Consider the following 26,060-nt stretch of genomic DNA (forward strand, 5'->3'; position numbering starts at 1 on the left):
CAGGGAAAGATTCTCACAGAACAAAGACTATTGCACTAGAAGTTTGAAGTCATGGGATATGTAAACGGTCAACTAGGTGTGACTACATGAATGTGCAATAATGTTAACCCTTCTATTTTCTCCTATTAACATTTATAGGGATTAACCGTGCTATTATGTAACACGCTGTAATGTATGTAAGTTGGCTAGCTAGCAGCTAGGATATCACAAGTTAAACCTCCACCGCCACCCATTCCCCAAGCCACCGAGTGAACTCAGTGGTTAAGAATCCACCTGCCAATGCAGGGGACACGGGTTCGAGCCCTGGTCCAGGAAGTTCCCATATGCTGCAGAGCAACGAAGCCCATGCGTCACAACTACTGAGCCCACGTGCCACAACTACTGAGCCTGCGCTCTAGAGCCCGCGAGCCACAACTACTGAAGCCCGTGTGCCTAGAGCCCATGCTCCGCAAGAAGAGAAGCCACCGCAATGAGAAGCCCGCGCACCGCAACGAAGAGTAGCCCCTGCTCGCCACAATTAGAGAGAGCCCGCGCGCAGCAACGAAGACCCAACACAGCCAAAAATAAATAAATAAAATAAATAAATTAAAAAAAAAAGAGAGAGAACAGTGCTGTTGCTTGGAACAGAATACTTAAAAAATGAGTTCTTTTAGCATTTAAGAAACCCCAAAACCTTACCAACAAGTATGACTTTGCAATAGAAAAATATTTTAAGACTTTTTAAATTAGAAAAAAAAATTCAACAGCAAAGCAAAATAAAATCAAACGAGGACTGTGTGTCAGGCCCAATTATGCTACTTTTTTTATTGGGTAAAATGATTGATTTGAGTGTGAAGGCAATTTCTTTTCCTAAAATTGTATAAAAAATGATGCATCTCCTCTTTATGAGGGTCAAAAGAACAATATGGTCACTAACCCACAGAGAAGATAAATATTTGTTGAATGAATGTTCCTATGGAGTTGGAACACAATGAAAAGGCAGGCTTCTGTGGATGCAAGAATCCTAAGTTATTTAAATGAAATCTCTTTCCCGAGAGGCCTGGGATTGGGGTGCTGGCTTTCCGGAGAGAAAGCCTCTGTTGTATTTCAGCCTCAAGATGTGGTGTGTGCTCCATTTAAGGAAAGGGCCAGTGACCCTGGGTTCCTTGCCAGGACCCTGAGCAACCCAAATGTTGAAAGACGTTGAGGAAAAACTAAAAGGAAGGGGATTGATTTAGCAAAGAGAGGAGAAGGCTAAGGTGGGCTATTATAAAACAGCATTCAAAGATTGTGGGGAGGACAACACTTCTCTTAAAATATGTTTAAACCGAAGAGAAAGGGATTTAGGTTAGGCATGAAAAGGATTTTTTAAATTGTGGTAAAAAACACATAACATAAAATTGACCATTTTAAGTGTACAGTACAGTAGTATTAATATCTGGGCACTGCTGTGCAAGCAAAAGGATTTTTTGAAAGTGAAGTTAGTAAACAATGTCTGATTTCTCTCTCTCTGTTCATCTCTTTCAGTTTGATTGGAAGAGAATGGAATTTCCTTCTTTAAAATGTGGAAAAATAGTCCACATTCTGAGTCCCCAGGGGCTGGAAGAGATGATCTCATAAGAATTCCTTCCAGCCCAAACTCTACGTAAGGTGGTGCTAGGACGGGCCCAGCACCGAATTGGTCACACTGATGAAAGTATACTCAAGCTGTCTTGGACAAAGTTAGAAATGCACGGCTATGCTGAAAATGAACTCTAGCACTGATAAAATTTCTGATTCTATATCATTTGATTTCTAAGCTTGGGTGGGTTATAAATGTTGCTTTAACTTGAAGTCTATAGAATAAGCGCAGCTCAGGACTGCTAGTTTTACCTTGGGCTTATACGCATTCAACATTGACATCTCCACGTTTTGACCTCTGACGTGTTTTGGCTGCCTCTGGACAGGCGGTGACGATGACTTCTGGTTATTGCGACAGACACAAATGAAGAAGAAGAGCAAAGCAATGGCCAGGGGGATGGCAACACTAGGCACCAGTATGTACAGGATTTCCATTTTATTCTTCTCCTTGGAATCCTTTGAATCTGGGTGTAGAAAATGGAAAACAGCAAAAGTTATACTAGTTCAAATAACATGGAATAATATTACATGGCAGAGCTTAAAATGTCCTCCTATTCTTCTATACACACAAATCTACTGTGAGAAAAAAGAACCCTTGTTTATTACAATTTGTTTCCATCAAACCTTCAGTGTAGTTTATCAAAGTTGAAAAGTTTAAAGTTCAAACGTTTAAAAATTGCAGAGGGACATTGTGAAGACTTCGTGTGTGTGTGGGTCCCCCCTCTGATGTTGCCTCTCTTCAGCAGCAGACCTGCATTTCTCCAACACCTTAAAAGTTAAACGCCACATGGATGGACTGTATACATCTAAGAGCATTAATGTGGACCCCAGGGGTCTTCTTCCATTGGCTGCCAGCCCAAATCAAACACCGCAACGTGGTGTTCCAGAAATCATGCCCTTGTCTTGGCTGGCTTGGACATATAGGGCCAGTCCTGCATCTTCCAGAAGCAATATCACCAAAGAATCCTGGCCCAGGGTCCACAAAGCCACTGGCCTGAGAATATGGGGACCTGAACTCAGGGCCAGGTCAGTCTCTGATGAGCTGTATGACTTTGAACAAATCATTCACCTCTTTGTGTCTCAGTTTTTCTCATCCACAAAAGTGAAGTATCTGTTTTGGATGGTGTCTACAATTCCCTCTTGCACAGCATCACTGTATAACTTGACACTTTTTCGAAACCCAAGAATTCTTCTTAAATGATTTCATATGAACTCAATAATTATGAGTGCTAACCCTCTGAAGTACATTTTTGAAATCTTATACATCCACTGTTACCACTGCTTGGAAAAGAATATAATATGTATAGAAGGACACAAGGACACATACTTTTCTTTTTTTTGGCTTGAGTCTGACCATTAAACTAAATACCCTGGGCATAGACTAAAATGAATGAATGATTTGACTGGCAAAACAATGCAAGCATTATGGGACAGTAATTAGAGGGGATGCATAATGACATGTCCTGATCACCAGTAACCTTATCAGTTATCTAGCTTTAAGAAAATCCAAAGTGTGAAAATTCAGATTGACACAAAATTCAGAGATGATTATTTACTTAAAAGAATTAACCATGCATCCATTCCCTCATCCCCCCATTTGTTTCAGTCAGTCAATAAACAAACAGCTACTACTGCCAAGCACTCCATTAGGTACTGGGAATATAAAATGAATTAAGACACGTCCTTTGCCCTTAAGGACCTCGTGATCTGCTAAGGAAAACAGAGAAAAGGTAATTACAATATGCTATTGGAAATACTACAAGGGAAGTATGGATAGAGTGGTGAAGAGAGCCCAACAGTCCCTCTTCCCTGACACAGCATACAAAGTGGGGAGGTCAAAAGCTGCATACCCAGCAAAGCTTGGTAAGTGAGAATATACTTGTACATAGTCTTTACTCGCACAACACCTTCTTCGGGAACCTGTTCAGTGAGATATGGCAGTAATTAATCACACTCCCCACAGAAACAGACTCAACACAAGAAATTAGGAAGGGGCACCAAAACCTGGGTGCTGGGACTGTGATCTGTGGGTTAACCCTCAGAGGGGCTGGGGAAGGGTAAAATCTGCTGACTGAGTATAATAAAAATGATCGTTTTAATATTTCTTGAGTGTTTTCTACCAGCAGAAAATCATGTTAGCTGTTATTATTAATATGGGCTAAGTATTATTCTAAGCACTTTTCAAAACTCATTCATTTTATCCTTACAAGCAACCCCATGAGGTAGGCGCCATCCTCATCCCCATTTTTACAGGTGAGGAAGCTGAGGGGCAGAGTGGTTAATTTACTTGCCCAAGGACCTGCAGCTAGTAATTCAACGCTTGGATTCCTCTCCTGTTGGTCTTGCTTCACACCTGCTGTTCCAGCTACTACACTAGACCGCCAGTACTTTGAGAGTGGCTGTTGTTTTTCACCTATTTTCTCATGGTAGGATTTTTCTTGTTTCACACAGGTAGGAAGAATGAAGGAGGTCTGAAAGGTGGGGAATAACACAAAAGCTTTGCCAGGTACTCTGCTTTTGAACTCCCCGCTTTGTATGCTGTGGCAGGTAGACATATAACCCAGGCATCTCTGGAGGCTACTCTAATCATTCTAGTCATTAGGAACTGGGTCTCGGGTGTTTTAGTAACAATTGTGTCTGCCTGTCTGTGGGTGGGTGGACAGATAGAGAGAGAGAGATTGCTATATCTATATAGACAATGTAGCAGAATAAAGGAAGATTATGTTTTAGAGTGAGAAACCTCTGAAGACTGCCTTTGACATTATCTATGTAACCTTGAGTAGGCACTTGGCCACTCTGAGCAAACTCATCTGTAAAATGGGATTATTTCATAGAACTGTTGTAAACCATAAGTGAAGTAACATAGAAACTATCTATTCTAGTACCTGTTACAACTCAATCACCCAATGTTTACCCCCCACCCTCAGAGTAGGAAAAGATTCAGGAAATAAAAGTTTGGGGCAGGAAATTCTAAATAACCTTAAGCAAGAGTCACCTCACTGACCCCTCCATCTCCTCAGTCATTCAAGGAGGATAATGGTACCTGCTCTGCCCATCTTGTTTAGTTCACGTGAGAGAGGATGTTCACAAAAGAACCTTGGAAAATCTAAAACTGCTGCATAGCTGTTGGATGTTATGCTTAGCGTTAACATTATAAAATACTTTCAAATTTCTCAGGACCCTAGGGGGGTAAGCTCTTCTTGTTATTCTTGGATTCTCAGTGAAATCATTATGAGGGTAAGATTACAAAAGGAACGAGGCTAATTTAGTACGAATGTAATGCTAGTCATTTTTCAGGCCGACATTTTTAGCAACAAGAGAAAGTAGGGCTCTCACCTGTCTGGCAAACAAAGGAGTCTATTCTGTACCTAGTCCGTATCAGATTATTCACAGAACGCCTTTGACTGTAAACGGGAGGTCTGGGACAAATCCCCCTGTAGGTCTGCAGGGAACAAACTTCAAGAAGCTAAATCCTTTAAACATCGTCAGACTTGGCTCCTTCTGATTACGGCGAGGATATGCAAAACTAGCACAATGTCTTCTTGCCAAGTGAAATGATCAAGCAGAACACTACATGGCCATGTTGGAAGTGACAGAAAACAAATTCAGGCCTATTGTAAGTCTTACTGATGACATGCTTCCTTTCCCACACAGCTCTCTGCATTTGGCCAGAAGGGGAGTCGGTGTCTGGCTCAAAAAACTTTATATAAAAACATTTCACAGGGGCTTCCCTGGTGGTGCTGTGGTTAAGAATCCACCTGCCAACGCAGGGGACACGGGTTCGAGCCTTGGTCTGGGAAGATCCCACATGCTGCGGAGCAACTAAGCCCGTGTGTCACAACTACTGAGCCTGAGCTCTAGAGCCCGTAAGCCACAACTACTGAGCCCACGTGCCACAACTACTGAAGCCCACGTGCCTAGAGCCTGTGCTCTGCAACGAGAGGCCACTGCAATGAGCAGCCCGCGCACTGCAATGAAGAGTAGCCCCTGCTTGCCGCAACTAAAGAAAGGCTGCGCGCAGCGACAAAGACCCAATGCATCCAAAAATAAATTAATTAATTAATTTTAAAAAATATTAAAAACCCCCAAAAAACAAAACATTCCACAGAACAACTAAACCTTACTCATGGAAAATTAGAAAACTAACATTTGACCAACTCCTTTTTAATATCCTAGCATTTTTATCCTTCATTTTAACCCAGCACTTTGGGTCATCTTGATTTCACAAACAGAGAAACTGAGGCTGAGAAAGGATAAATTTGCCAAAGCTAGGAAGTGGTGGAGTCAGGGTTGGAATGAGAGTCTGTCTTCGATGCCTCTGTGCTTTTTAAATTATATGGCTAATAAAAATTAAAATACTATATGGAATTGTTTTTCATCATTCTCCTTAAGATTCCAAGATTCCTTCTCAGTAAGGACTAATATCTAGTGGGAACTATACTATTAAAAAGAATCACACAAGAACAATGGACATTATTCTTACTATTCACTTTAAAGGGTAATGGACACTTCCGAGGCACTGCAAAGAAAACTGGCTGAAAATTAAAATGGGGAAGATTTTTAATACTTTGGAATAACTGTTTAAAAGTTAAATGCACATATTTAGTTACATCAAGTTAAATACTTGGGATTTTTGAAACCAACAATTTAGTCCAGGCCACATGATTAATTTCCTTTTAAAAATCAACAATTTGGTATCACAGTTCACATCTGACATTCCTATTTTATTTTTACAATGATATTCAATACTTTGATTAGTAATTAAATATAATGGAGAAAAAATACTTCTTTCTTCTCCTGGGGCTTAAAGCAAGGTAAACACAATTTCTCATTCAAGAGGTTCTTTTATGAAGTGAAACATATCTGGGATATTACTTTGAGTTAAAACACGGAAGTGCTCAGATCTTAAATCTGGCAAAGGTGGGAAGGAGTCTTATAGAACCTTAGAATTCAAATGAAATTAAACAAGTTGAATTATGATCTTGTCTGAAAAAAAATTTAAAACCACAGAAAACAAACAGGAATAGCCACCATTTATTATCCGAAAACTACAAAATAAGCAGGTCTGTGGCAGACAGGGGCTTGCATTGGTGATATTTAGGTGTATACCTGGAAGCCGAAGGAGAAAATGTGGTAGTTAGGCCTTCAGTTGGCATGCTGGGTCCAGCCATGCGCTCTCTTGACTTGATAATGGAAATACTAAGTAGATGATCTATTGCCTTATGTATTCTCAAACGAATTCTTTAAAAGACACTGAATAGCCCATATACAGTGATTAACATTTTTCTCTTTGGAAAATGTTTTAACCACATTAAGTTAGGGGCAGTAACTCATTTGTGAGCACTTGAGAAAAGATCTTAGCAACTAGAATCCACACGAGTTCACTAAAAGTTTCTTTAAATCTCAGGGCCTCAGTTTTCTCCTCTATAAAAGGAAAGAGTTGGGCTAAACTTTTCTTTTAAATCAAAAACAAATTTTTAATTATGGTAAAAAACACATAACAAAATTTACCATCCTAACCATTTTTAAGTGTACATTTCAGTAGTGTGAAGTATAGTCACACTGTTGTACAGAAGGTCTCCAGAACTTTTTCATTTTGCAAAACTGAAACTCCATACTCATTGAACAGCAACTCTCCATTTCCCCCTCCGCCAAGACCCTGGCAACCACCATTCAACTTTTTGTTTCCAGGAATTTGACTACTTTAGATACCTCATATAAGTGGAATCATAGTATTTGTCTTTTTGTTGGCTTGTTTCACTCAGTATAATCTCAAGGTTCATCCATGTTGTTACATGTGACAAGACTTCCTTCTTTTTTAAGGCTGAATAATGCTCCATTGTATGTGTACACCACATTTTTTTTAATCCATTCGTCCACTGGTGGGCATGTGGCTTGCTTCCTACTCTCGGCTATTGTGAATAATGCTGCAATGAACGTGGGTGTGCAAATATCTTTTTGAGATCCTGCTTTCAGTTCTTTTAGTTGTATACCCAGAAGTGGGATTGCTGGATCATATGGTAATTCTATTTCTTACTCTTTGAGAAATATCCATACTGTTTTCTATAGTAGCTGCAACATTTTGGCTTCCTACCTACAGTGCAAAATGGTTCTAATTTCTCCACATCTTTGCTAACATTTGCTATGTTCTATTTTTTGATAGTGGCCATCTTAATGGGTACGAGGTGAGATCTTATTGTAGCTTTGATTTCTTTAATTGCTTTAATCTTTATAAGTGATGTTGAGCATATCCTTATATGCTTGTTGTCCATTTGTGTATCATCTTTGGAGGAATGTCTATTTAAGTCCTTTGCCCACTTTTTAGTTGAGCTAATTTTTTAAGTTCCAAAATCCAATAAGTTTTATAAAATTAAATGTCTTTCATCTTTGATAGGATTATTTTGGAGTGGTAGACCAAGCACAGTTAAACTTTAGCAAAGCATTTGATCAGGTGATGCATGATATCCTTATGGACAAAAGATGGAGGGCTAGATAGTAATATCAATAGATGGTTTTGTACTTCACCACATGGCTGTACCCTAACAGTGTTAATCAGCAAAACAACGTCAAATTATAGAAGGCTGTCCTTGAGAGAACCTTCCTGTTCAACATTGTCATCAACTACTTGATGGTGATATGTTTATCAAATTTGAAAATGGCCTGAATCTAGGGAAGATACCTAACTGACTATAGAAATAAAATTTTAGAGATTCATACACAACAGGCTAAAATAATGACCCTTAAACCAACAGTTGAAATTTTACAAATAAATATGATAGCTTGGAATTAGGTTAAAGACCTTGCTTAGAGAAGTCCACGATTCAGCAAATCTACTAAATAATTTTGGAGGTAACCAAATTAAAGACAAATGAACAAACAAAAGAAGACTAATAAGTTTTAGTGAAGACTTGAAGGCTCAGTTGGACCCAACAACAGCATGATGAAATTGCTCAAAAAATTTTCATAGATGGCATTATAGCAACGAAACACCCTTCATTGGCAGGACTGAGTCATGGTCAAGAATATCATGGTCCTCTTCTGGTCGGTTCTGGTTAAAAGACATCAAAAGTTTTCTACTCTAAGAGTCATGTTTTTAAGAAGGACTTTGAAGGAGCAGGAAACATCCAGAGGAGAAGGAAGAGGATGGGGAAGGAAAGGTGGGAAGAGCTACATGCTCTTTAGACCAAAGAAAAAAATCGAAGAAGGATGCAATAGATGTCTTCACATTTGGATGAGAAATGACACAAGAGGTTAAAAACCAGATGTAGTAAATATACTTGTTCCTTACTAGGCTTCCCCCCCGCCCCACCCCAGTTTGAATTAGTGGCTCACATTTTTAAAAAAAATTCAGGAGATTTCACATACGAGTTTTAGTTTCTGGCATACAAAGGCAGATTTTGAGCGGGGGAAGCCACCCCATAATCACTTTGGTGTAGAGAGATAACCCTGTCTCTGGAGGTCTCTGGCATGTTCAAGCAGAGGCTGGTTGACTTCTATGTTCCTCTCAAGATTCTCTGATCTTATAAACTGAGTTGACTGACATACCTTATTTAGACCCCTACTGAACTTCGGACTCTCTTACGAAGCAATTGTTTTCAAGCCAGTGATGAATATATTCCCTGAGTGTCCTCTGGTCCAGTCTTAGTCCTTTTCTATCCAGCTCTATGCTGAGGCTGACCTCTATGTACAGGAGTAATGGACTCTGGCTTCCAGTTATGTCCAGCTGATAGGAGGCATTGGTATGATAAGAAGAACCCCAGGGCAAGAAGAGAGAGTAGGGTTGGTGTGTTCTGCATCCCTCCACCAAAGGCCACAGCACACACTGGACAGCCCTCTATTCAGCCTCAGCTGTACTCTATGGGGAGGGGTAACCGATCATTCCCTTGATTCTCCAGGCCTAGAATGGTAATGCTTCTCACTCCTGCTAGCCCCAGGTCCTGTACCTCATTGGTTTACCCCAACTCTGCCAACACCTTTAAAAACAATCTCTTTATAAAATTCTTAGTCTATTTGCCTGTGCCTTTTGTTTCCTGCCAGAATCTTGACTGATGCAAAGCCAATAACAACAATCATTGTGGTGTTATAGCAGAATTCTGCCACCAAAAGTCCAAGATGACGAGCAGCATTTCCTATTGGCGTGGTACTGGGCCCGAAGGGTTAAGGGCTTCCAAAAGCTTATTACTGGAGTAGCTGACACACTGCGTAAATGACTCAATGCATACTGGGGACAATAAAAAAACTTTTGAGAGAAAATTATTTCCTGGTGAAAAATGTTTATAGAACATGACTCAGTTATAAGTTTTCGGTAACTATTGTTCTTTACTTTGTCGAAAATATATAGAGACTGGAGACCAAAGTACATCTTGAAAATCTCTGTAGCACAAAAATAGCTCTTCCGGAAAACTTCAGACTATACAAAGCAGTACTCTATTCCTTCCTCCTACCTCCTCCCCCCACTCCCCACCATCCAATTCACTGTAATGTTCAATTTTGGTTTGAAGAAATGGCTGAAAGACAAATTGCCTTACAACAGGTCTTCTGTGAAATATGGGAGAAGGCTGCTGACAGAGTGAGTTAAAAACTGCAATGTTCGCAATCTGGAAAGCATCTGCCTTGCCCCAAACTGTAAACCACCACGTTGGAGAAAATGGTTTGTGACAAAGCAGAACCCAGGGCGGGTGTTTGTAAGGTTATGGGACAAGTCAGGGCTATTCAGGTACAGAACTGGGCAACGTGCCCTTTGGCAAACCGTTGCAAGGCAAGGACTTAAAAGGAAATACAAAAGCAACAGGCCAGGTATGAAAACTCCAAATTGAGCCAAATGGTTCACTACTTTCTTATCAATGGGTACTCTTCAGTGAAGCTGGTTTAGGTGTAAAAACAACACAGTAAGTCCCCTACATACGAACGTGTTCCGTTCTGAGAGCACGTTCGTAAGTCCAATTTGTACGTTAAGTCCAACAAAGTTAGCTTAGGTACCGAACTAACACAATCAGCTATATAGTACTGTACTGTAATAGGTTTATAATACTTTTCACACAAATAATATATTAAAAACAAACACAGAAAATAAAGAAAACATCTTTAATCTTACAGTACCTTGAAAAGTACAGTAGTGCAGCACAACAGCCGGCATCCAGGGGCTGGCATCGAGTGAACAGGCAAGAAGAATTACTGACTGGAGGAGGGAGAGGAGGTGGGAGATGGTAGAGCTGAAGGATCGTCAGCAATAGGAGACGGAGGGCAAGCTGCAAGTTCACTCACGCCTGACGCTGATGGAACGTGAGTTTGCATCTTTGAAAGTTCACAACCTGAAGGTTCGTATGTAAGGGACTTAAATTCTACTGCTGTTTGGAAGTTCTGGCTGTTTGGTAGGTGGAGAAACCTTTAATTAGAGGTGAATCGGACATGCTGGCCTGGCTAGTGGAAGAACTGTGGCTCAGGACTTATCTAGAGTGAAATAAAGGGCCAAGGTTTGAATATGAAAACATGAATGTAATCAAGGTTCCGCCTCCCCATACAATTCAAGAACGAAACAAATAGGGGATCTCAATTAGTTGGGGAGACAGACAGAATATAAGCTATGTGGTAGAATACGGACAAGGGCAAATGGCTACGTCATTGCAAAAGGAGCTCCCAAAGAAACATATTTTCCACAGTTCTCCACTCAGGGCTGCACAGAAAAGCAATGATAAGGGCTACAGTGAAGCTGTGAAGCTGGCAGGTGTGCCTAGGTGCCAGCTGGAAAGACCAGAGGCAAATGTTTCTTTTTCAACTTTGTTTCCACCCAGCCCACAGTATTTGGCTTGGAAGGTGGCCACAGTGACTAGGGGTGAGAGCGTAGTGAATGAAGGTTTGCAGGCAGGATCTCACAGAAGATGGCCAACTCTGAGGACTGGGGACCTGGGGCTGCCAGGAAGGGAGGAGATCTAGGGCTTAATGGGAAAAGGACAAACGCTGTGAGGCCTGGGTGGAGCTGCCAGGGGACCTAGTCCCTATCAGGCTGAGGCTAAGTAGAGCACCCTGGGGTCTCAGAGTAGATGTCTTGTGGCTGGGGGCTCCATTCCTGCATCTGTGCAGCTTCAGATAAGAAAATCAAAGACCTAGAGAGCTCATAAGGATCAAAGGGAAGAGGAAAATTATAAAGGAATGTTTATTCCTCTGAATAAGCTAGAATGTGTCCTTTAAGTAGTTGTAGCATGGTGGACAGAGGCTGGACCTTGAGTCCCGTGGATCTGATCTTGGCTTTAGTAAAAATAACACTGTCTCAGTTTCTCCATCAGTAAAATGGAGGAGATACCTTTAACATGTGGTTATTATGAGGGTTAACTCAGCACATTTTATTGAGCATCAGCTAAGTCGTAGGCCAGATGCTGCTGTAAAGAACTTAGCACAGTGTTCAACCAACAGCAGACATCACGGCACAAACAGAAAAGCACATAACAGCACACATTAACGCTGGGAACTGTAAGACAGTGCTTAATGTGACTTGTATTTTTTTTCATCTGATTCTTCCACTAGATTGTAAGCTACACGAGGGCGTGGCTTGTTAGCAAAATCTAAAGTGTAGTAGAAGTTCAACGCATATTGGTTTTAGTAAGTGAATGAATAAATAATAACCATTCTAATTGCTGGATGCCTGGGATAGGAAAGAAAAGACAGGGAATATGAGAGGTCAAGTCTGGCTCAAACTATCTTTTGTTCTTTAGCTTTTCCCAGGCACTGCCTGGGCACACGCACACAGCCCTCGCTGAGCCAATTCCCAGAATTCACAGCAGACATACTTGGTTGTGTTTAATTTTATGTTCTGTCTTAGAGTAAAAGTTCACAGATAAAACAATCTGGGGCAGACTGTTCTCAAGTGCCTTTATTCTAGAAAGTACAACAAATGCTCACATTCTGCATTTAATTAGGTCTATACTTCTTTTAGCCTTACTTAGTTGAAATGAAAACAAAAGATATCAGTAGGAAAATGAGAAACCCCGTGGAGATTTTGAAACCTCCTTAACTTTGACTTAACAAAGAATGCAGGAACATTCCCATGAGACTCCATCCCATTTGAGAGGAAGGAGGAAAATAACTCATTTCAGATATGCCCCACAGCTTACACCTCATTATAAGATGCAAACTTATCCTATCTCTATCAATCTATCATCTATCAATCCATCCATCTACCTACCTACTTGTATACATAAACACACAAATACTCACACACATATATAAATCATAGAATTTACAAGACTGGCTATAGCTCTGAGTCCTGGGTCTACTTCTTATTAACCATGCGGCCTTGGACAAGTTATTTAACCTATGTCTCATTTTTCTCTTCTTGGGTAGAATAAAACTCAACTCATACAGTTATAGAACTATTATATATGAGATAATGCATAAAAAACTCTTCGCATAGTGGCTTTTTGTAAGCACTCAGTAAATGTTAACTGTTGTTTAATATTGTTATTCTATAGTCTAAATTGTATAATTTATACAGTATATACAATATGCTATATTCTATAGTCTAAATTGTATAATTCTTATTCAGTCTCAGCGTTCCCCAAACCTGGCACTACTGGCGTTCTGGGCTGGATAATTCTTTGTGAGGGCTGTTCCGTGCACTCTGGGATGTTTAGCAGCATCCCTGGCCTCTACACGATAGATGCCAGTAGCATCCCCCAACCCCACCCAGCTGCGATGACCAAAATATCTCTAGATATTGCCAAATGCACCCTGGAAGGCAAAACTTTCCCTGTTTGAGAACCACTGGTACAGAACAAACAGCAGTGAGTGGCCCTAGGGATAGGAGACCTGGTTTCTGTTAACTAATTTGTGTTCTTGGGTCAGTCCTACCACTTCCCTGGGCCTTGGTTGTCTCATACGTTAAAGTAGGGCAGGAAATTCCTGCTTTATCTTTTATGGTTTTTGTAAGGATGAAATGAGAAAAAAAATCAAATGCTCTAATGAAATGTTATAAAAGTAGGATTCTACGGGCTTCCCTGGTGGCGCAGTGGTTGAGAGTCCGCCTGCCGATGCAGGGCACGCGGGTTCGTGCCCCGGTCTGGGAGGATCCCACGTGCCGCGGAGCCGCTGAGCCTGCGTGTCCAGAGCCTGTGCTCCTGTGCTCCACAACGGGAGAGGCCACAGCAGTGAGAGGCCCACGTACCGCAAAAAAAAAAAAAAAAAAAAAGAAAAGAAAAGTAGGATTCTAGTATGATTATTTTGTTAGAGGTGGGCTATGAAGGGGCAATTACAAGAAGGCTTGCCTTGGAGCAACAGTTGATGCCGACCTGCTCTCTTCTTTATTTCATACCCTGGGGAGCCGCTGGCCTCTCAGCAGCTTCTTATTGATCACATGTCAAGGATTCCCTGTTCCTTTAATGGATGTATTTGTGGTTTGGCCTGAAGAATTCAAAAGGAACTGTTTTCTTTCCAAATGAAATGAAAATTTCTTTTTAAAAAAAGTATTATTGTAAGTGGTGAAAACTGGCTTGTTATCTGCAGATTTAACTTTCATCTAAATTTATCCCTCATATGACTAGAATTAACCAGTCCTCAGAATTATGCAGATTGATATTCAGAAAGAAATATCTTAGGGTTTCCAACATCACTGTACTGATTAATACAATAATAACATGCCGAGCAGTGCTATGATGGAATTCTTCGTTAGCAAGGGAACATGTTTAGTTGTCGTATCATGTTATGGGACTCAGTATACTGAAAGCCAGAGGTTGACCCTATTGTCACTCTTTTATTTATTTCTGAAAAATCTTTAAATGGGGAACAGCAGAGTGTCTGGGGAAAGAGTGCAAGCTTTGAGTTTGGTCAGAGCTATGTGCAAGTAGACGAGGGTTCAAGGTCCAGTCCCATGAGTTGTCTCATTTAGACTAGTCCTTTAACCCTTCTGAACCTTGGTGGAATATGTTAATAACATCTATCCCATAGCGTGGTGATGAGTTTTAAATGGACATGAAGATGTAAAGTACAAAGCACCGTGCAGGCACATGGTAGGTAATATAGGTGGTCGTTCTTTCTGTGTCCACAGTCTGAAAGACTGTTCAAGGGTTTCTTTCATCTTTTGGAGAGGGTGTTTGTCTGACTGCTTTAGGAACACCGTTGAAATGGAAAGCAATACATTTTTTAGGTATCATTTCGAATGTTGACTTAAACTAATTGTAATAAAGCTTGAATCTGATTATCAACGAATCTTCCAGTTTATGAGCAAATTATCTCCCTACTTCTTTATTTTTATATTATTTTTAAAAATTGTTTTCAAGCATAGTTGATATACAATGTGTTAATTTCTGCTCTATAGCAAAGTGACTCGGATATACATATCTTGGTATACATTCTTTTTCATAGGGTATTGAATATAGTTCCCGGTGCTACAGAGTAGGACCTTGTTGTTTATCCAACCCTATGTATACTAGTTTGCATCTGCTAATCCCAAACTCCCAATTCTTCCCTCCCCCCTCCCCCTCCCCCCGGGCAACCACAAGTATGTTCGCTATGTCTGATTATCTCCCTACTTCTGACGAGGATTATGGTTGGAAATTAAGGGTCAGAAGTCACCTAAAGGACAACGGTGTTCACCCAGAGTCGAGTAAACAATGTGTTTCTTCCTTAAAATAATTCATTTGGTTTCCTTAAGGACATACATCAGTCTCCTGAGATAGCACAGTGAAGTAGCAGGAAGATGAGTTTGGAGTCAGACTGGCGGGGTGACTCTGTTGCTCTCTGAGCCTCTGTTTCTTCCTTGGCAGCATAGGGTTAAGAATACCTGTCACAACGGGAGGGTATTCTTAACCCTCTTAACCCCCTTATCGTAAATAAAGCCTCTGAAACTCTAAGAATGACGCCTGGCACATGGGAAATGCTCAGTAAGTATTGCTTTTATACCTGGCTCTCTTGCAAATCTTCACACCTACCTGGTGTAGGAGAAGGGATGAGGCAACTAAGTAAATGATTATAAATCTACATTTTATTTTATTCCTTTCCTATTAATGTTGAATATAGCATGTGGGAAAAGTCATAAATTTTAAGTGCAAACCATTTAAAAAATACAGGATAATTTGCTTTGATGTTTCCAATGGTGGCTCTGGAAGAGTTAACTTCGTAATTTGTTCTTTATGCTGCATATGAAGGCATTTTAAAGCCCAGCGACACAAAAACGGTCTGCTTACCTCTTTCTCAAACTGAGTATGTTTAACCATTTATAAAATCATTTTGCAGGAAAAGATACCGTGGTAACAGGTAACATGTAAGAATGAAACTGTAGTATAATAGTTTCCCAAATTTTTATCACTAAGGGTTCTTTTAATATTTTTATTACTTTTTCCTAATGACCTCTGTAGTATGTTTTAGCTTCCTCTTCTTTACTCCACAGCATTTGTGCTAACTTCTACTACATCACACACACTGCATTGCGATTGTAACATGAATCGTATTTTCTTCCTTTTTCACACTCCTGACTCCATAGTGGGCTCAAACAATATTTGCTAAACTGAGAGCAAGCATTCCTCTATATGTGAAGACTACATACGAATTATAATAAATTCCTCTTTATATATTGACTATATAATAATTATACTAGAAAATATTTATTAAACATTTATTATCTTCCAGACATTGTAGAGTTTTCCAGATATCAACTCATTTATTCTCTCAATAAACCCTGGATGTATATCATTATTAGCTCCATTTTACTTGGTGTGGCTTTCCTGTGACATCCTGACTCTCCCACTATGCCTGGGAAACTCAGGTGACATTATCAGTAGAACTAGGATAAGGAAGTTGAATCAGTTCCAGAAAAGTCTGAGACTCCAGGTATCAGCAGCATTTCCATTCTCTTTCTCCTACCTTCCAAACATTTTCTAGAAAAAGGAACAAACTGATTCAGAAACTTCATTTTCTTTCTATACTTCTGCAGTATAAAAGGATGAGACGAAGGACACAGTTTATCCACAGGTTGCCTTGGATCACTGAGTAATGGCTATGGATTCATCCTCCCTTGTGGGTGTTCTCAAGGACACAGGGAAAACAATTCTCTTTCTGCTTCCAATACACCTGTTGTGCTAAAAAAGGTACACCTGGACACAGACCATCGTGGGTAACACATTTCACTACATGAATGATGGTGATAAGCTGTACTTCTGGAGAGACGGTGCCTGTTATACTCACTAACACAATGGCTGCAGGGATAAAAGCAGTTTCCTCCTTGAGAGTGTGCTTTGGTACCCTAAAACGTGTTTTATGTCAAAGCAGCAAGGTTTATCTATCCTAGAAACAGTTTGAGATCAAACAAACACTATCAATCTCCTTTGCCCCCTTACACGATTCTCCTAAGGGAAGGGGCATGGAGTGTGGATCTTTTAAAGTGACTGAATCCTTTAAAGGCAATGACGGTATTTACCACATGCTGGGATGTCGCACAGGTCAGACTTATAGTTTTCATCCAAGGTGAAGCACCAGGGAGCTTCCTTCTGATTCCCTGGGTTGCGGCAGTAGGAGTGCCCTCCGTTCAGCTCTGGGAAGCGGAGGGCGGTGAAGGTGTGTGTGTGTGGGTACTGGGAATTCCACGGCTGGCACTGGCGCCCTGATTTGGTCACACTGACAGTTCCCCGGTAGTCCACGCCTGTGCTGTTATAGCACTTGTGATCTGAAAAACACAGAAGAAGAGCCCAAACTGTGAGAGAGAAGCAGAGGAGGTGCTGGAGCTCCCGGCCAGCAGTTTCTGGAGGGAGGACGTGCGATTACCCTCACGGCCGAGGCTTCCCTGATGGGACACAGAGCGGGCCTTGCAGTGACATTCCTGGGAGGATTTACAGCTTATGCTTCAGGAAGAGAACCAGTCCTCCACAAGTATTTTTGATATTGAACACAGAAAAGAATCAGAACCGGGGTGGGACCTGGGGGCACTGGAGTCATTTCCTAGTGAATGGTGCCGGGACTGTTTCTTCCATTTCTGCACATGAGTCCTGTAATAAAGAATCTAGCTCTCAGAAAATGTTAGTTAGCGGCAGGGCGCTATGGGTTTCTGACGGGGGTTAGGGCCATTGTCATGCCAGTGCACATGGGAAATGCACAGAAAAAGTCTTTTGTTTCGCGGAGGTGAGACGAAGGAGGATGGAGGTAAGCCTCCATATACATATTTTTTAAATTGTGGCACAATACACGTATCATACAATTTACCATTAGTGCATTTAGAACATTCAAAATATTGTGCAACCTTCACCTCTATCTCATCCTAGAACACTTATATTATCCCCCAAAGAAACTCTATGCTCCTTAAGCAGTCACTGCCCACTCTCCCCTTCCCCCGGCCCCTGGCAACCATTAATCTGCTTTCTATCTCTATGGAGTTGTCTACTATGGATATTTCATATAAATGGACTCATACAATGGTGTCTGGCTTCTTTCTATGACAGTATCTTCAAGGTTCATGCCATGTTGTACCATGTAACAGGATTTTACTCCTTTTCATGGATGAATAATATTTCATTATGTGGATATACCACAATGTATTTATCTACTCACCTACTGATGGACATTTGGGCTGTTTCCACCTTTTAGCTGTGGTGAATAGAGCTGTCATGAACCTTTCCGTACAAGTTTTTGTTTGAACACCTGTTTTCAATTCTTTCGGGTATATAGCCAGGAGTGGCATTGCTGGGACGTATGGTAATTCTATTTTTAAGTTATTAAGGAACCAGAAACCATATTTTAAAATTATCATCGTCATGCAACTTCTTGAAGATAGGCACTGCCTCTAATCCCCCGCTGAATGCTCAGCCCCACACAGTATTTGGCCCATTGGAAGGTAATCTGACTATCAACACGAATCATCACTAGGGATCAAGATCCAGTTTTCATGCGGCTGCCGGCCCCCGAGGCAGCACAGACGGTCAGGGGCTACCACTTACTTTTATTTATAGGATCCGCCATGGGAATTCCAATCCGGATACAATTCGCAGCTTCGGGGCTCTCTGGCTGGGGGAGATCTTCACAGTTCGGCAGTTTCAGCCTCATCAGAATCATGGGATTTGATCTCGCAAAAATGTATTCCGTCTGACACAGGACATTTTCCAGGATTTCACATTCATCGCGACACAAGTCCCGGGGCTTTGGGACAGATGAGGTTTCATCACAGTATGGGAAGGCGTAGTGGCACAGGGAAGGAATGGCGAACTGAGAACACTTATCAGACAAGTGACTGGAGGTGCCGATCATGGTGAAGGCAGCTGGAAAACAAACACAATTATTAACTCCCAGGGGCAGGGTTTATCTCTCCCGGTTATCTAGTCAACAGATATCAGATGTAAACACACATTGGAAAGAATCTGCTGTGCTCAAACAGACAAGGCCAAGAGAAGGAGATTCATTTCAGATGTCTAAGCAGCTTACTTTCACTGGCTTGAAAAAAATAATTTTGACTACAAAGTTAAAAAAACAGGATTAAGTTACATATGTACCGTTTCCTAATAAAAAGAATTAATTAGGTTAAAGTACAATATATTTTTCATTTTTACTACAAAGCAACAGAACTTTGCATTTCATCCGGTACTTTTTATTAGTTTTGTGAGGCTTCTAAAACATTTGACAGCTGCAGGGCAGAACTTGCTTTATGCAGTGACTGAGCCCGATCACAGGATTTAGTTCTGTGCCTTGCCTCTGAGCTGCTGGATGACTCTGGGTAACTTGTTTAACTTCTTTGTGGCTTGAATACTTTCTATTCCATCTTCTGAAAATGAGGCAACTCATCTGGAAGTTCTCGAAGAGCACAACTCAGTTGTTCCAGTGTGTATTATAGAATACTAGTGGTCACTTAGCCTAACCTCTTATCCCTGTACAAAAAGAGCACTAGCCTTTGCATAACTCTACTGACAAGGAGCTTATACTCACAAGGCAGCCTAAGAGGTTGTCCCAAAGTATGTTCCTCAGAACATTAATTCTGTAGAATGTTAAAAGTGTTTGAGAAGTTGGGGCTCCATAAGCAAACAAGTTTGGGAAATGCTTGTTAAAAAAGTTAAATGGATTAAAAAAAAATGTTAATACTTTCCAGTAAGCTGATGTCCATTGAAAATGTCCAAGAGAGGATTAATATAATTGGGTGACCAAATATTTATATCAGAACTCCCATTTATTTTTGTGAATACTTAGTAAAAAGTATGTTCGCATGTTCTTTTACTAGGTTGAAAGGTTTCTTCGATAGCCCCTCCCCAACAGTCCTGCTTCCGCTCTGGAATTTCACAGTCTTTCCGCTTGAAAGCCTGAGGGCTTTCGCAATGGGCAAATACATCTTCCTACAGTTGCTTCTTCGGGTTAAATAGCTCCCCTGGCCCTCTCTTAGCTCCTTCAAAGTCCTCACGGGACATAGTTTCTGGACTGTTGGCTATTCTGTGTGCCTGCCTTGGGTTTGTTCTTGCCTCTCTTAGATCCTAGAGTTGCCAGATAAACTACAAAGGACCCAGTTACACGTGAACTTCAGATAAACATTTGGGACATATACTAAAAAATTATCAAATGTAACTGGGTGTCTTGTATTTTTCAGTGCTAAAGCTGGCAACCTTATTAGAATTTCAGAAAGGCCATTTTAATGTGTTGCCAGGGTACGGGGCACAGAGGCATAATAACTACACTAATGGGAGAGGCACAGGCGGCCGCAACCACCAGAACTAGGTGTACGAAATCGTGCAAGGTGGCCGACACTACGTACCTCACGTGTGCTAGGTAGTGCTTCACTATTAGATTTCCATGAAAAAGATACTTTCAATTCAGGAAAGTGAAGGGTAAAATAGAGAAAGCTAGAGCAGAAAGAGACTTATGATCATCCTGCCTCCTCGCTCACTTCACAGGGAAAGAAAGAGATTTCCATGGAGAGTAAGAGACTTTCCCCAAAGTCACAGTAATGGCAATATTGGGGTTAGCATCCAGAATTATGGACTCTAAATTCATCTGCTTTCAGTCGACACAACGTTGCTTCCAAACAGTAAGCTCTGTGAGGGCAGAAACGTACCTGGCTTATTCCCCACAGCATCACATCCCCAGTGCCCAGCCCAGGTCCTGGTATGCCAAAGGCACCCAATAATATTTATTGAGTGTTTGAATGAATGTGAGACTTCTCAAAGCCTCCTTTTCCTCTAAGGGCAAACTCAATAAATTATTCTAATGTAAATTCCAGAGCAGAGATTGCATCTCCTGCTTTTTTATGGCCCTGCTCCTAACCCCTATGCTTAGCCTAATCCTTTGTCAAGAGAAGAGCTCAGTAAAATTTCTGGCGAGAAAAATTGTTATGCAAAGTATAAATATAATTTCATTGCTACCTACCTGTGATCTGATTTTCTATTTCCCCTTGCATATGCAGAGACTCCATATAGACAGTGCGGTTGCCAATAAATCTTGCACACGCAATCCCTCTGTACGGCTGACAGAATCCATCTTCTTCATACTCATCTCTAAAAACAGAGCACAGACATTAGAGGGTGCAGTACACACTTGCAGTTGTCTCTGACTGCGCGATGCCCCAGACAGTCACGAGGGGGCGCAGTCGGGCACAGTATCCTAAAGAGTGGGCGAAGGAATCCGACTTTTTCCTCAGTTCCCTCTATCGTTTAAAACATCTGTTGGTCACGTCGGTCAAGTTTCCTTCACCCCCAGAAAAATCATCCTGAAGCACAAAATCATCCTTAAATATGGGAGAAAACACTTTTATTTTCGCAGCTGGTGGTGGGCTGGAAGATGATGTAGTTGTAAGAGTAAAGAGGGAATGAGTTGGAAATCTGGGCACATATTCTACAGTTTTTCGTTTTTTAAGCACAGATTATTTCCTCTTCATTTGCTACAAAGGCGTGGGCGCGTTATCACCAAGGTACACTCGGACTGATATGTCAGTTAGGAGACTCCATGGGGTGAGAAGCTGGGGGCAGCTGGAAAGAAACCAGAGGGCAGTCCAGTTACGTGGCTCCTGCTTGAGACCTATTCTCTCCACCCTGCAGAGAGCGGTCCATGGCAAACCACGGACCGGACAATTTCAAATGAGTCACTAAATCCCAGGAAATCCAGAGCAAATGCCAATGGATGCTTGCTTTCATAATCCCCTAAAACTTAAAAAAAATAATCTTTAAAAAATTTTTGCTGCCTCAAATGACAATAATAAAAGGGAGGGCAGAGATTTTATTCTGAAGACAAGGGGATACCAGAAAGTGATGTGATTAGTGACAGTCTGGCAAATGGCTGGAGATCTAAGGCTGGAGATTAGGACCCAAGATGGCAGGTTCAGCTTGAAAGGACAGAGGCCAAAACCTCCCACAAGGGCCTATGATAAGCTCAAGACACCAGAGTACAGAATACCAATCTGCTTCTGAAAGGCAGACCACAGCCAAGCAGAAGGCTATCTGCCAGGTTTATGGGCGGACTTCTAGCCTGGATGCTCCTCCCCCGTTAACCTGGCTGGAATCAACACATCATCTGAACAAAGCATCATTTTTCCTCTTTAGCTTCTAAGTTAAAGTACTTTAGAGCAAAAATCAGGAGAACAAAATTCTCCTTCTACATTTAACATTTGCATATCCTTAGGCAACCTCCCAAGTCCTCTGAGCTATGGTTTTCTTACCTATAAGATGAAGCTAATAATTGACCTCTCGACCCTGTAAGTCACAGTCATGAGGATCCTATCAAGTTGTGTAAAAGCTTTTAAAAACTGCTACACTGAGGTAACATACAATTATTATTAAAGCACTTACAGTTAACGAAGAAGACATTTATTTAAAGGAGAATTATTTACTAAGCTTCTACTTTGTAAAATCGACTGTGGTCAGTGCTGTGACCCTGGACTTCCACACCTGAGGATTCAGTGAGGGAGTCTAGAAAGCCCACTAGAATAGGAAGCCAGGTGAAAAAATCTGATAGAGCTGATCCTTAAAAGACACTGGTTTTCAGTTGCTTTCTACTCCCTATTCACTAAAACAGTCATTTTGAAGGTGGAGATGGGAGCAGTATCTTCAGTGTGGTCTTCCGAATAGTTCGCAGTGCAAAGCTCTTAAAATCGTAATCTTTAAGTACACGTACAAATGAATATATCATATACCTGACATAAAGACACTGAAATTTTAATGTTGCAAAATCCTGCAAGCACTCTAAATGTTTACTTTCATAAATCCTAATGTTGAAGCCTTCTTGGCTTAAATTTTACTTGGGTTGTAAAATTAGCCCCACTTTTATTGGGTAGCTAATCATAAACCTATGAGGAGAAAGAAGTTTCTCGATGACGCAGCCTTGGGATCTTGGAGACTGAAGTCCGGAGACCAGAGTGCACCCCCCAACTCCCACCCCCACTATTACAGACGATGCTTTTCTATCCCTAGGCATTAGCAGAGCTCTGGATTTTTAAGGCGTCATTATGAGAACACTTCTTCCTCCCCCGCATTAAACCCTCAAGGCCTCAATTTATATCTCTTGGGAGGACAAAACCCTGGAATTACCCCCAGATATAAATCCCTGACCTGCTGGGAGTTTCCATATTTTATGTGTGAGGCTTAGGCTAAACTTCTTACCACCTTTCCAGTTCAAGATTCTAAGAAGACCCTTTGAATACAGTTTCTCGGAATAAAATGGAATGCAATTCCTTGGCTGCATATCTCTTATCGAGGGCTTAGAGCTGCAGGTGTATTAAATTTTTGACTGTGCTCAGAATTCTTGATATTCTGTCTAGTCTCTTGGGGACAGATATAAAAAACAAAACAAAATTTAAAAAAACAGTATGTAATGTCACCTGCTAGGGAGTTCTCAGTCCTGTTTGCTTATACAATCTCCTTAGGAAGCTTTCGAAAATACCAGTGCCCAAACCCCACCTTGGACCTATTAAGTCAGTCTCTGGGGATGCAGCTTAGGTATTCATGCGTTCTAAAAAGGTCTCAGGTGATTTGAAAGTGGTGGAGAACCACAGCACTAGAAAAATAAACATGTATTAAGTGTCTGCCACTCTTTGTGCTGAGTACTATGCTAAGTGCTTTCGTCAAAGTAGCCCCTTGTGCAGTGTTATTATCCTTATTTATCAGAGGGAGAAACTCAAGTTCAGAGAAGTTAAGTAACTGGCTCAGATTCACAAAGCCAGTAAGTTGTGCAGCTAGGATTTAAACTCAAAATTCAAACTGAAGCTTGAATACCAGGCTGTTGGATCTGTAATGATGTCCTACTTTTCAATACTACTTTAAATTAAATCAGCCTAATAATAAATAAGAGGCTTTGCAATGAGCCTTTACTCTGTGCCAGGCACTGTTCAATTTCATTTATGTATAAAATCAATATTAAGTCATTTAATCCTGACAACAGTCTTATACAGAAGGTGAAGGTGTAATGATTCTCATTTTACAGATGAGAAAACTACAGGGTCAGAAAGAGCAAAGAACTTGTCTAATGTGACACAGCAAGCAGAAGAACTAGATTTGCCCCAGACTGTCACTTGTAACCATGGTATACAGCTTCCTTTCAAATGGCTGGCTATAGACTTTTTTGCATTGCTTACAGGGGCCTTCTACTGTGAAGACGTTTTGGTATCTGCTGGGTAGCCAAAAGATTTTCTTTTAAACATCAAGTCGCAATCACCTTTCATCCTTTCCATTTTCCCTGCTGGCTGTGGCTGGAGGGGAACAAACGCTCCTCCAACATTAATCAGCTTTATGCTTTTCTCTTCTTTCATCGTTGATGCCCTCCATGCTCAGCAAATTGAAAACATGAAGCAGCAAGGCAGAAAGAGTGCAAGGGCACTTGCTGCGAGCGTGCCTGAGGCTGCATTCTAGGGAGAAGAAAAGTGCACTAGGAGAGGGCAAATGGAATCCTGGCCATTCATCACAGCAGCTGGCACAGACATGTGCCAGCTACCTCATCGTGATGTCAGGATGCCCGGGAGCTTTGTGATGGGCGCTCCTGTTTCTCATAAAGGTAATTTAGTTACTGTGTTACCAGCCCCTCAACCTTCCGAAGTCGCTGTCATGTGATAGGGAAAAGCAAACACAGTTTGCCCTCCACCTCTGGGGTCTCCCCCTTCCCCAGAGCAAGGAGCTTATGAGGGATGGTCACGCGAGCTGACAGCAATGATGACCAACGTGGCAGCAGTAGGAGTATCCACTCAGGAAACACCACGGATCGAGAATGGGGAAACACTGCCCACGGGAGTTTGACAGCGGGAGTCAATAGCTACACATTCCTTGGCAAACCTCTCGGGTCTGGAACAAGGCTCTCGAGCGCTCTCCGAAAATGAAAACAACGCATTGCGTAGTGTGGGGTCTGGGAAGCCCACGATGTAGTTTTTTGAGAGTGGGGAGCAGGAAAGGAGGAGAAAGGATGGGTGGGTAGGTGGGGTATGGGGAGTAGAAGGACGCAGAATACCCCAAATGGATGCCAAAATGGAGATGTGCCAAGTTTGGATCATCAGAGGCCTGCTGGCGCTCTCTTTAGTGTTTCCAGGGAGAGCAGGGTTTCTGCAGCGTGCCTCAATTTAAGGCAGACAAGAGAGCAAACTCAACTGTTGTCTTAGACACATGATTTCCAAAGAAACCCTTAATATTCGTAGAAAAACTGGTGAAAACGCAATGAAGTCTGTAGATTAGTTAGTAGCGTTGTACCAATGTTAATTTCTTACTCTTGGTAACAGTACGATGTTGATGCAAGACATTAACATTAGGGGTAATGGGATAAGAGCATACTACTTGTGCCACTTTTCTTAAATATAAATATTTCAAAATAAAAAGTAAAAAAACAAAAGAAAAAGAAAGAAAGTGTTACAGGATGGCGGGGGGTGGGGGGTGGGAACCTTACTGTATACAGATGAGCAGGAGGGGCTATGGCGTGAGGGTATCGGGAAGGCCCTCAAATGACCTCATTTAATCTTCCAAACAACTTTATCAGAATCTATCTGGGCCTATCCCTGCGTGGCTGAATTCCCGTCATGAACAGTTCACTCATTTGTTTGAGCTTGGCCTACTTCTAAATTCAAATACTTCCAGGAGAGATGACATACTTGGTCAGGAAGAGCTCAGTATAGATGGATTTTTTATTAACTGCTGTTGGCACTTTCATCTTTGTTGAAAGTTGTATACAAGGAGGGTGGGGCAATTGATGAGAGGTCCGTGTGTGAAGAGGAAGGCAATCTTCCTGGCCTTGCACTTCAGTCCAGGGCCAGCCTACGGCCAGTGAGATGACAGAGAAGGCCGACCAGGAAGGAGGGTATGGGAGACTGGTTCATCAGTCACTTGTTACAAAGGGATCTTTTCAAAACACAGACTTGATCAGGTCATTTCCTGCCTAAAATTCATCCTAGTTTCTGACTCATCACAGTTTCTTGACTGTAGTACACAAGGCCTTTCCCTAGTTCCTGCCCATTTTTCCAGCCTCGTTCCTGGCCTGATGAGCCTGTGAACTTAATGAGACTAGCCATGCTATTGACCTTGGTAGTCTCCAAACAAGGAATGCAC

General features: G+C 41.4%; 2 protein-coding genes across 2 annotated transcripts in view; both read right to left on the reverse strand.

Moving 5' to 3' along the window:
- The window catches only part of ROR1 (ROR family WNT receptor 1), a 32,857-nt gene extending 14,601 nt beyond the window's left edge, over positions 1–18,256 (reverse strand). The window contains exons 1-3 of the mRNA XM_089910711.1: positions 18,127–18,256; positions 17,003–17,248; positions 1,852–2,063 (exon numbers count right to left, since the gene is read on the reverse strand). Coding sequence (XP_089766837.1) covers positions 1,852–2,063; positions 17,003–17,248; positions 18,127–18,256 — 588 coding nt within the window. The remainder of the gene's footprint in view (positions 1–1,851; positions 2,064–17,002; positions 17,249–18,126) is intronic.
- Positions 18,006–21,762, reverse strand: LOC149750738 (inactive tyrosine-protein kinase transmembrane receptor ROR1-like). The gene is made up of 2 exons (XM_089921511.1): positions 20,917–21,762; positions 18,006–18,830 (listed from the first exon to the last, which is right to left on the reverse strand). The coding sequence occupies exons 1-2, from the start codon at positions 20,960–20,962 to the stop codon at positions 18,502–18,504; spliced, it is 375 nt and encodes a 124-aa protein (XP_089777637.1). The 5' UTR covers positions 20,963–21,762; the 3' UTR covers positions 18,006–18,501.
- Positions 21,763–26,060: the final 4,298 nt, after the last annotated feature.

This window comes from Delphinapterus leucas, chromosome 1, assembly GCF_059928025.1.
Source record: "Delphinapterus leucas isolate spDelLeu-1000000601 "Yukka" chromosome 1, BTC_Dleu_Yukka2, whole genome shotgun sequence".
In the NCBI taxonomy this organism is placed as follows: Eukaryota; Metazoa; Chordata; class Mammalia; order Artiodactyla; family Monodontidae; genus Delphinapterus; species Delphinapterus leucas.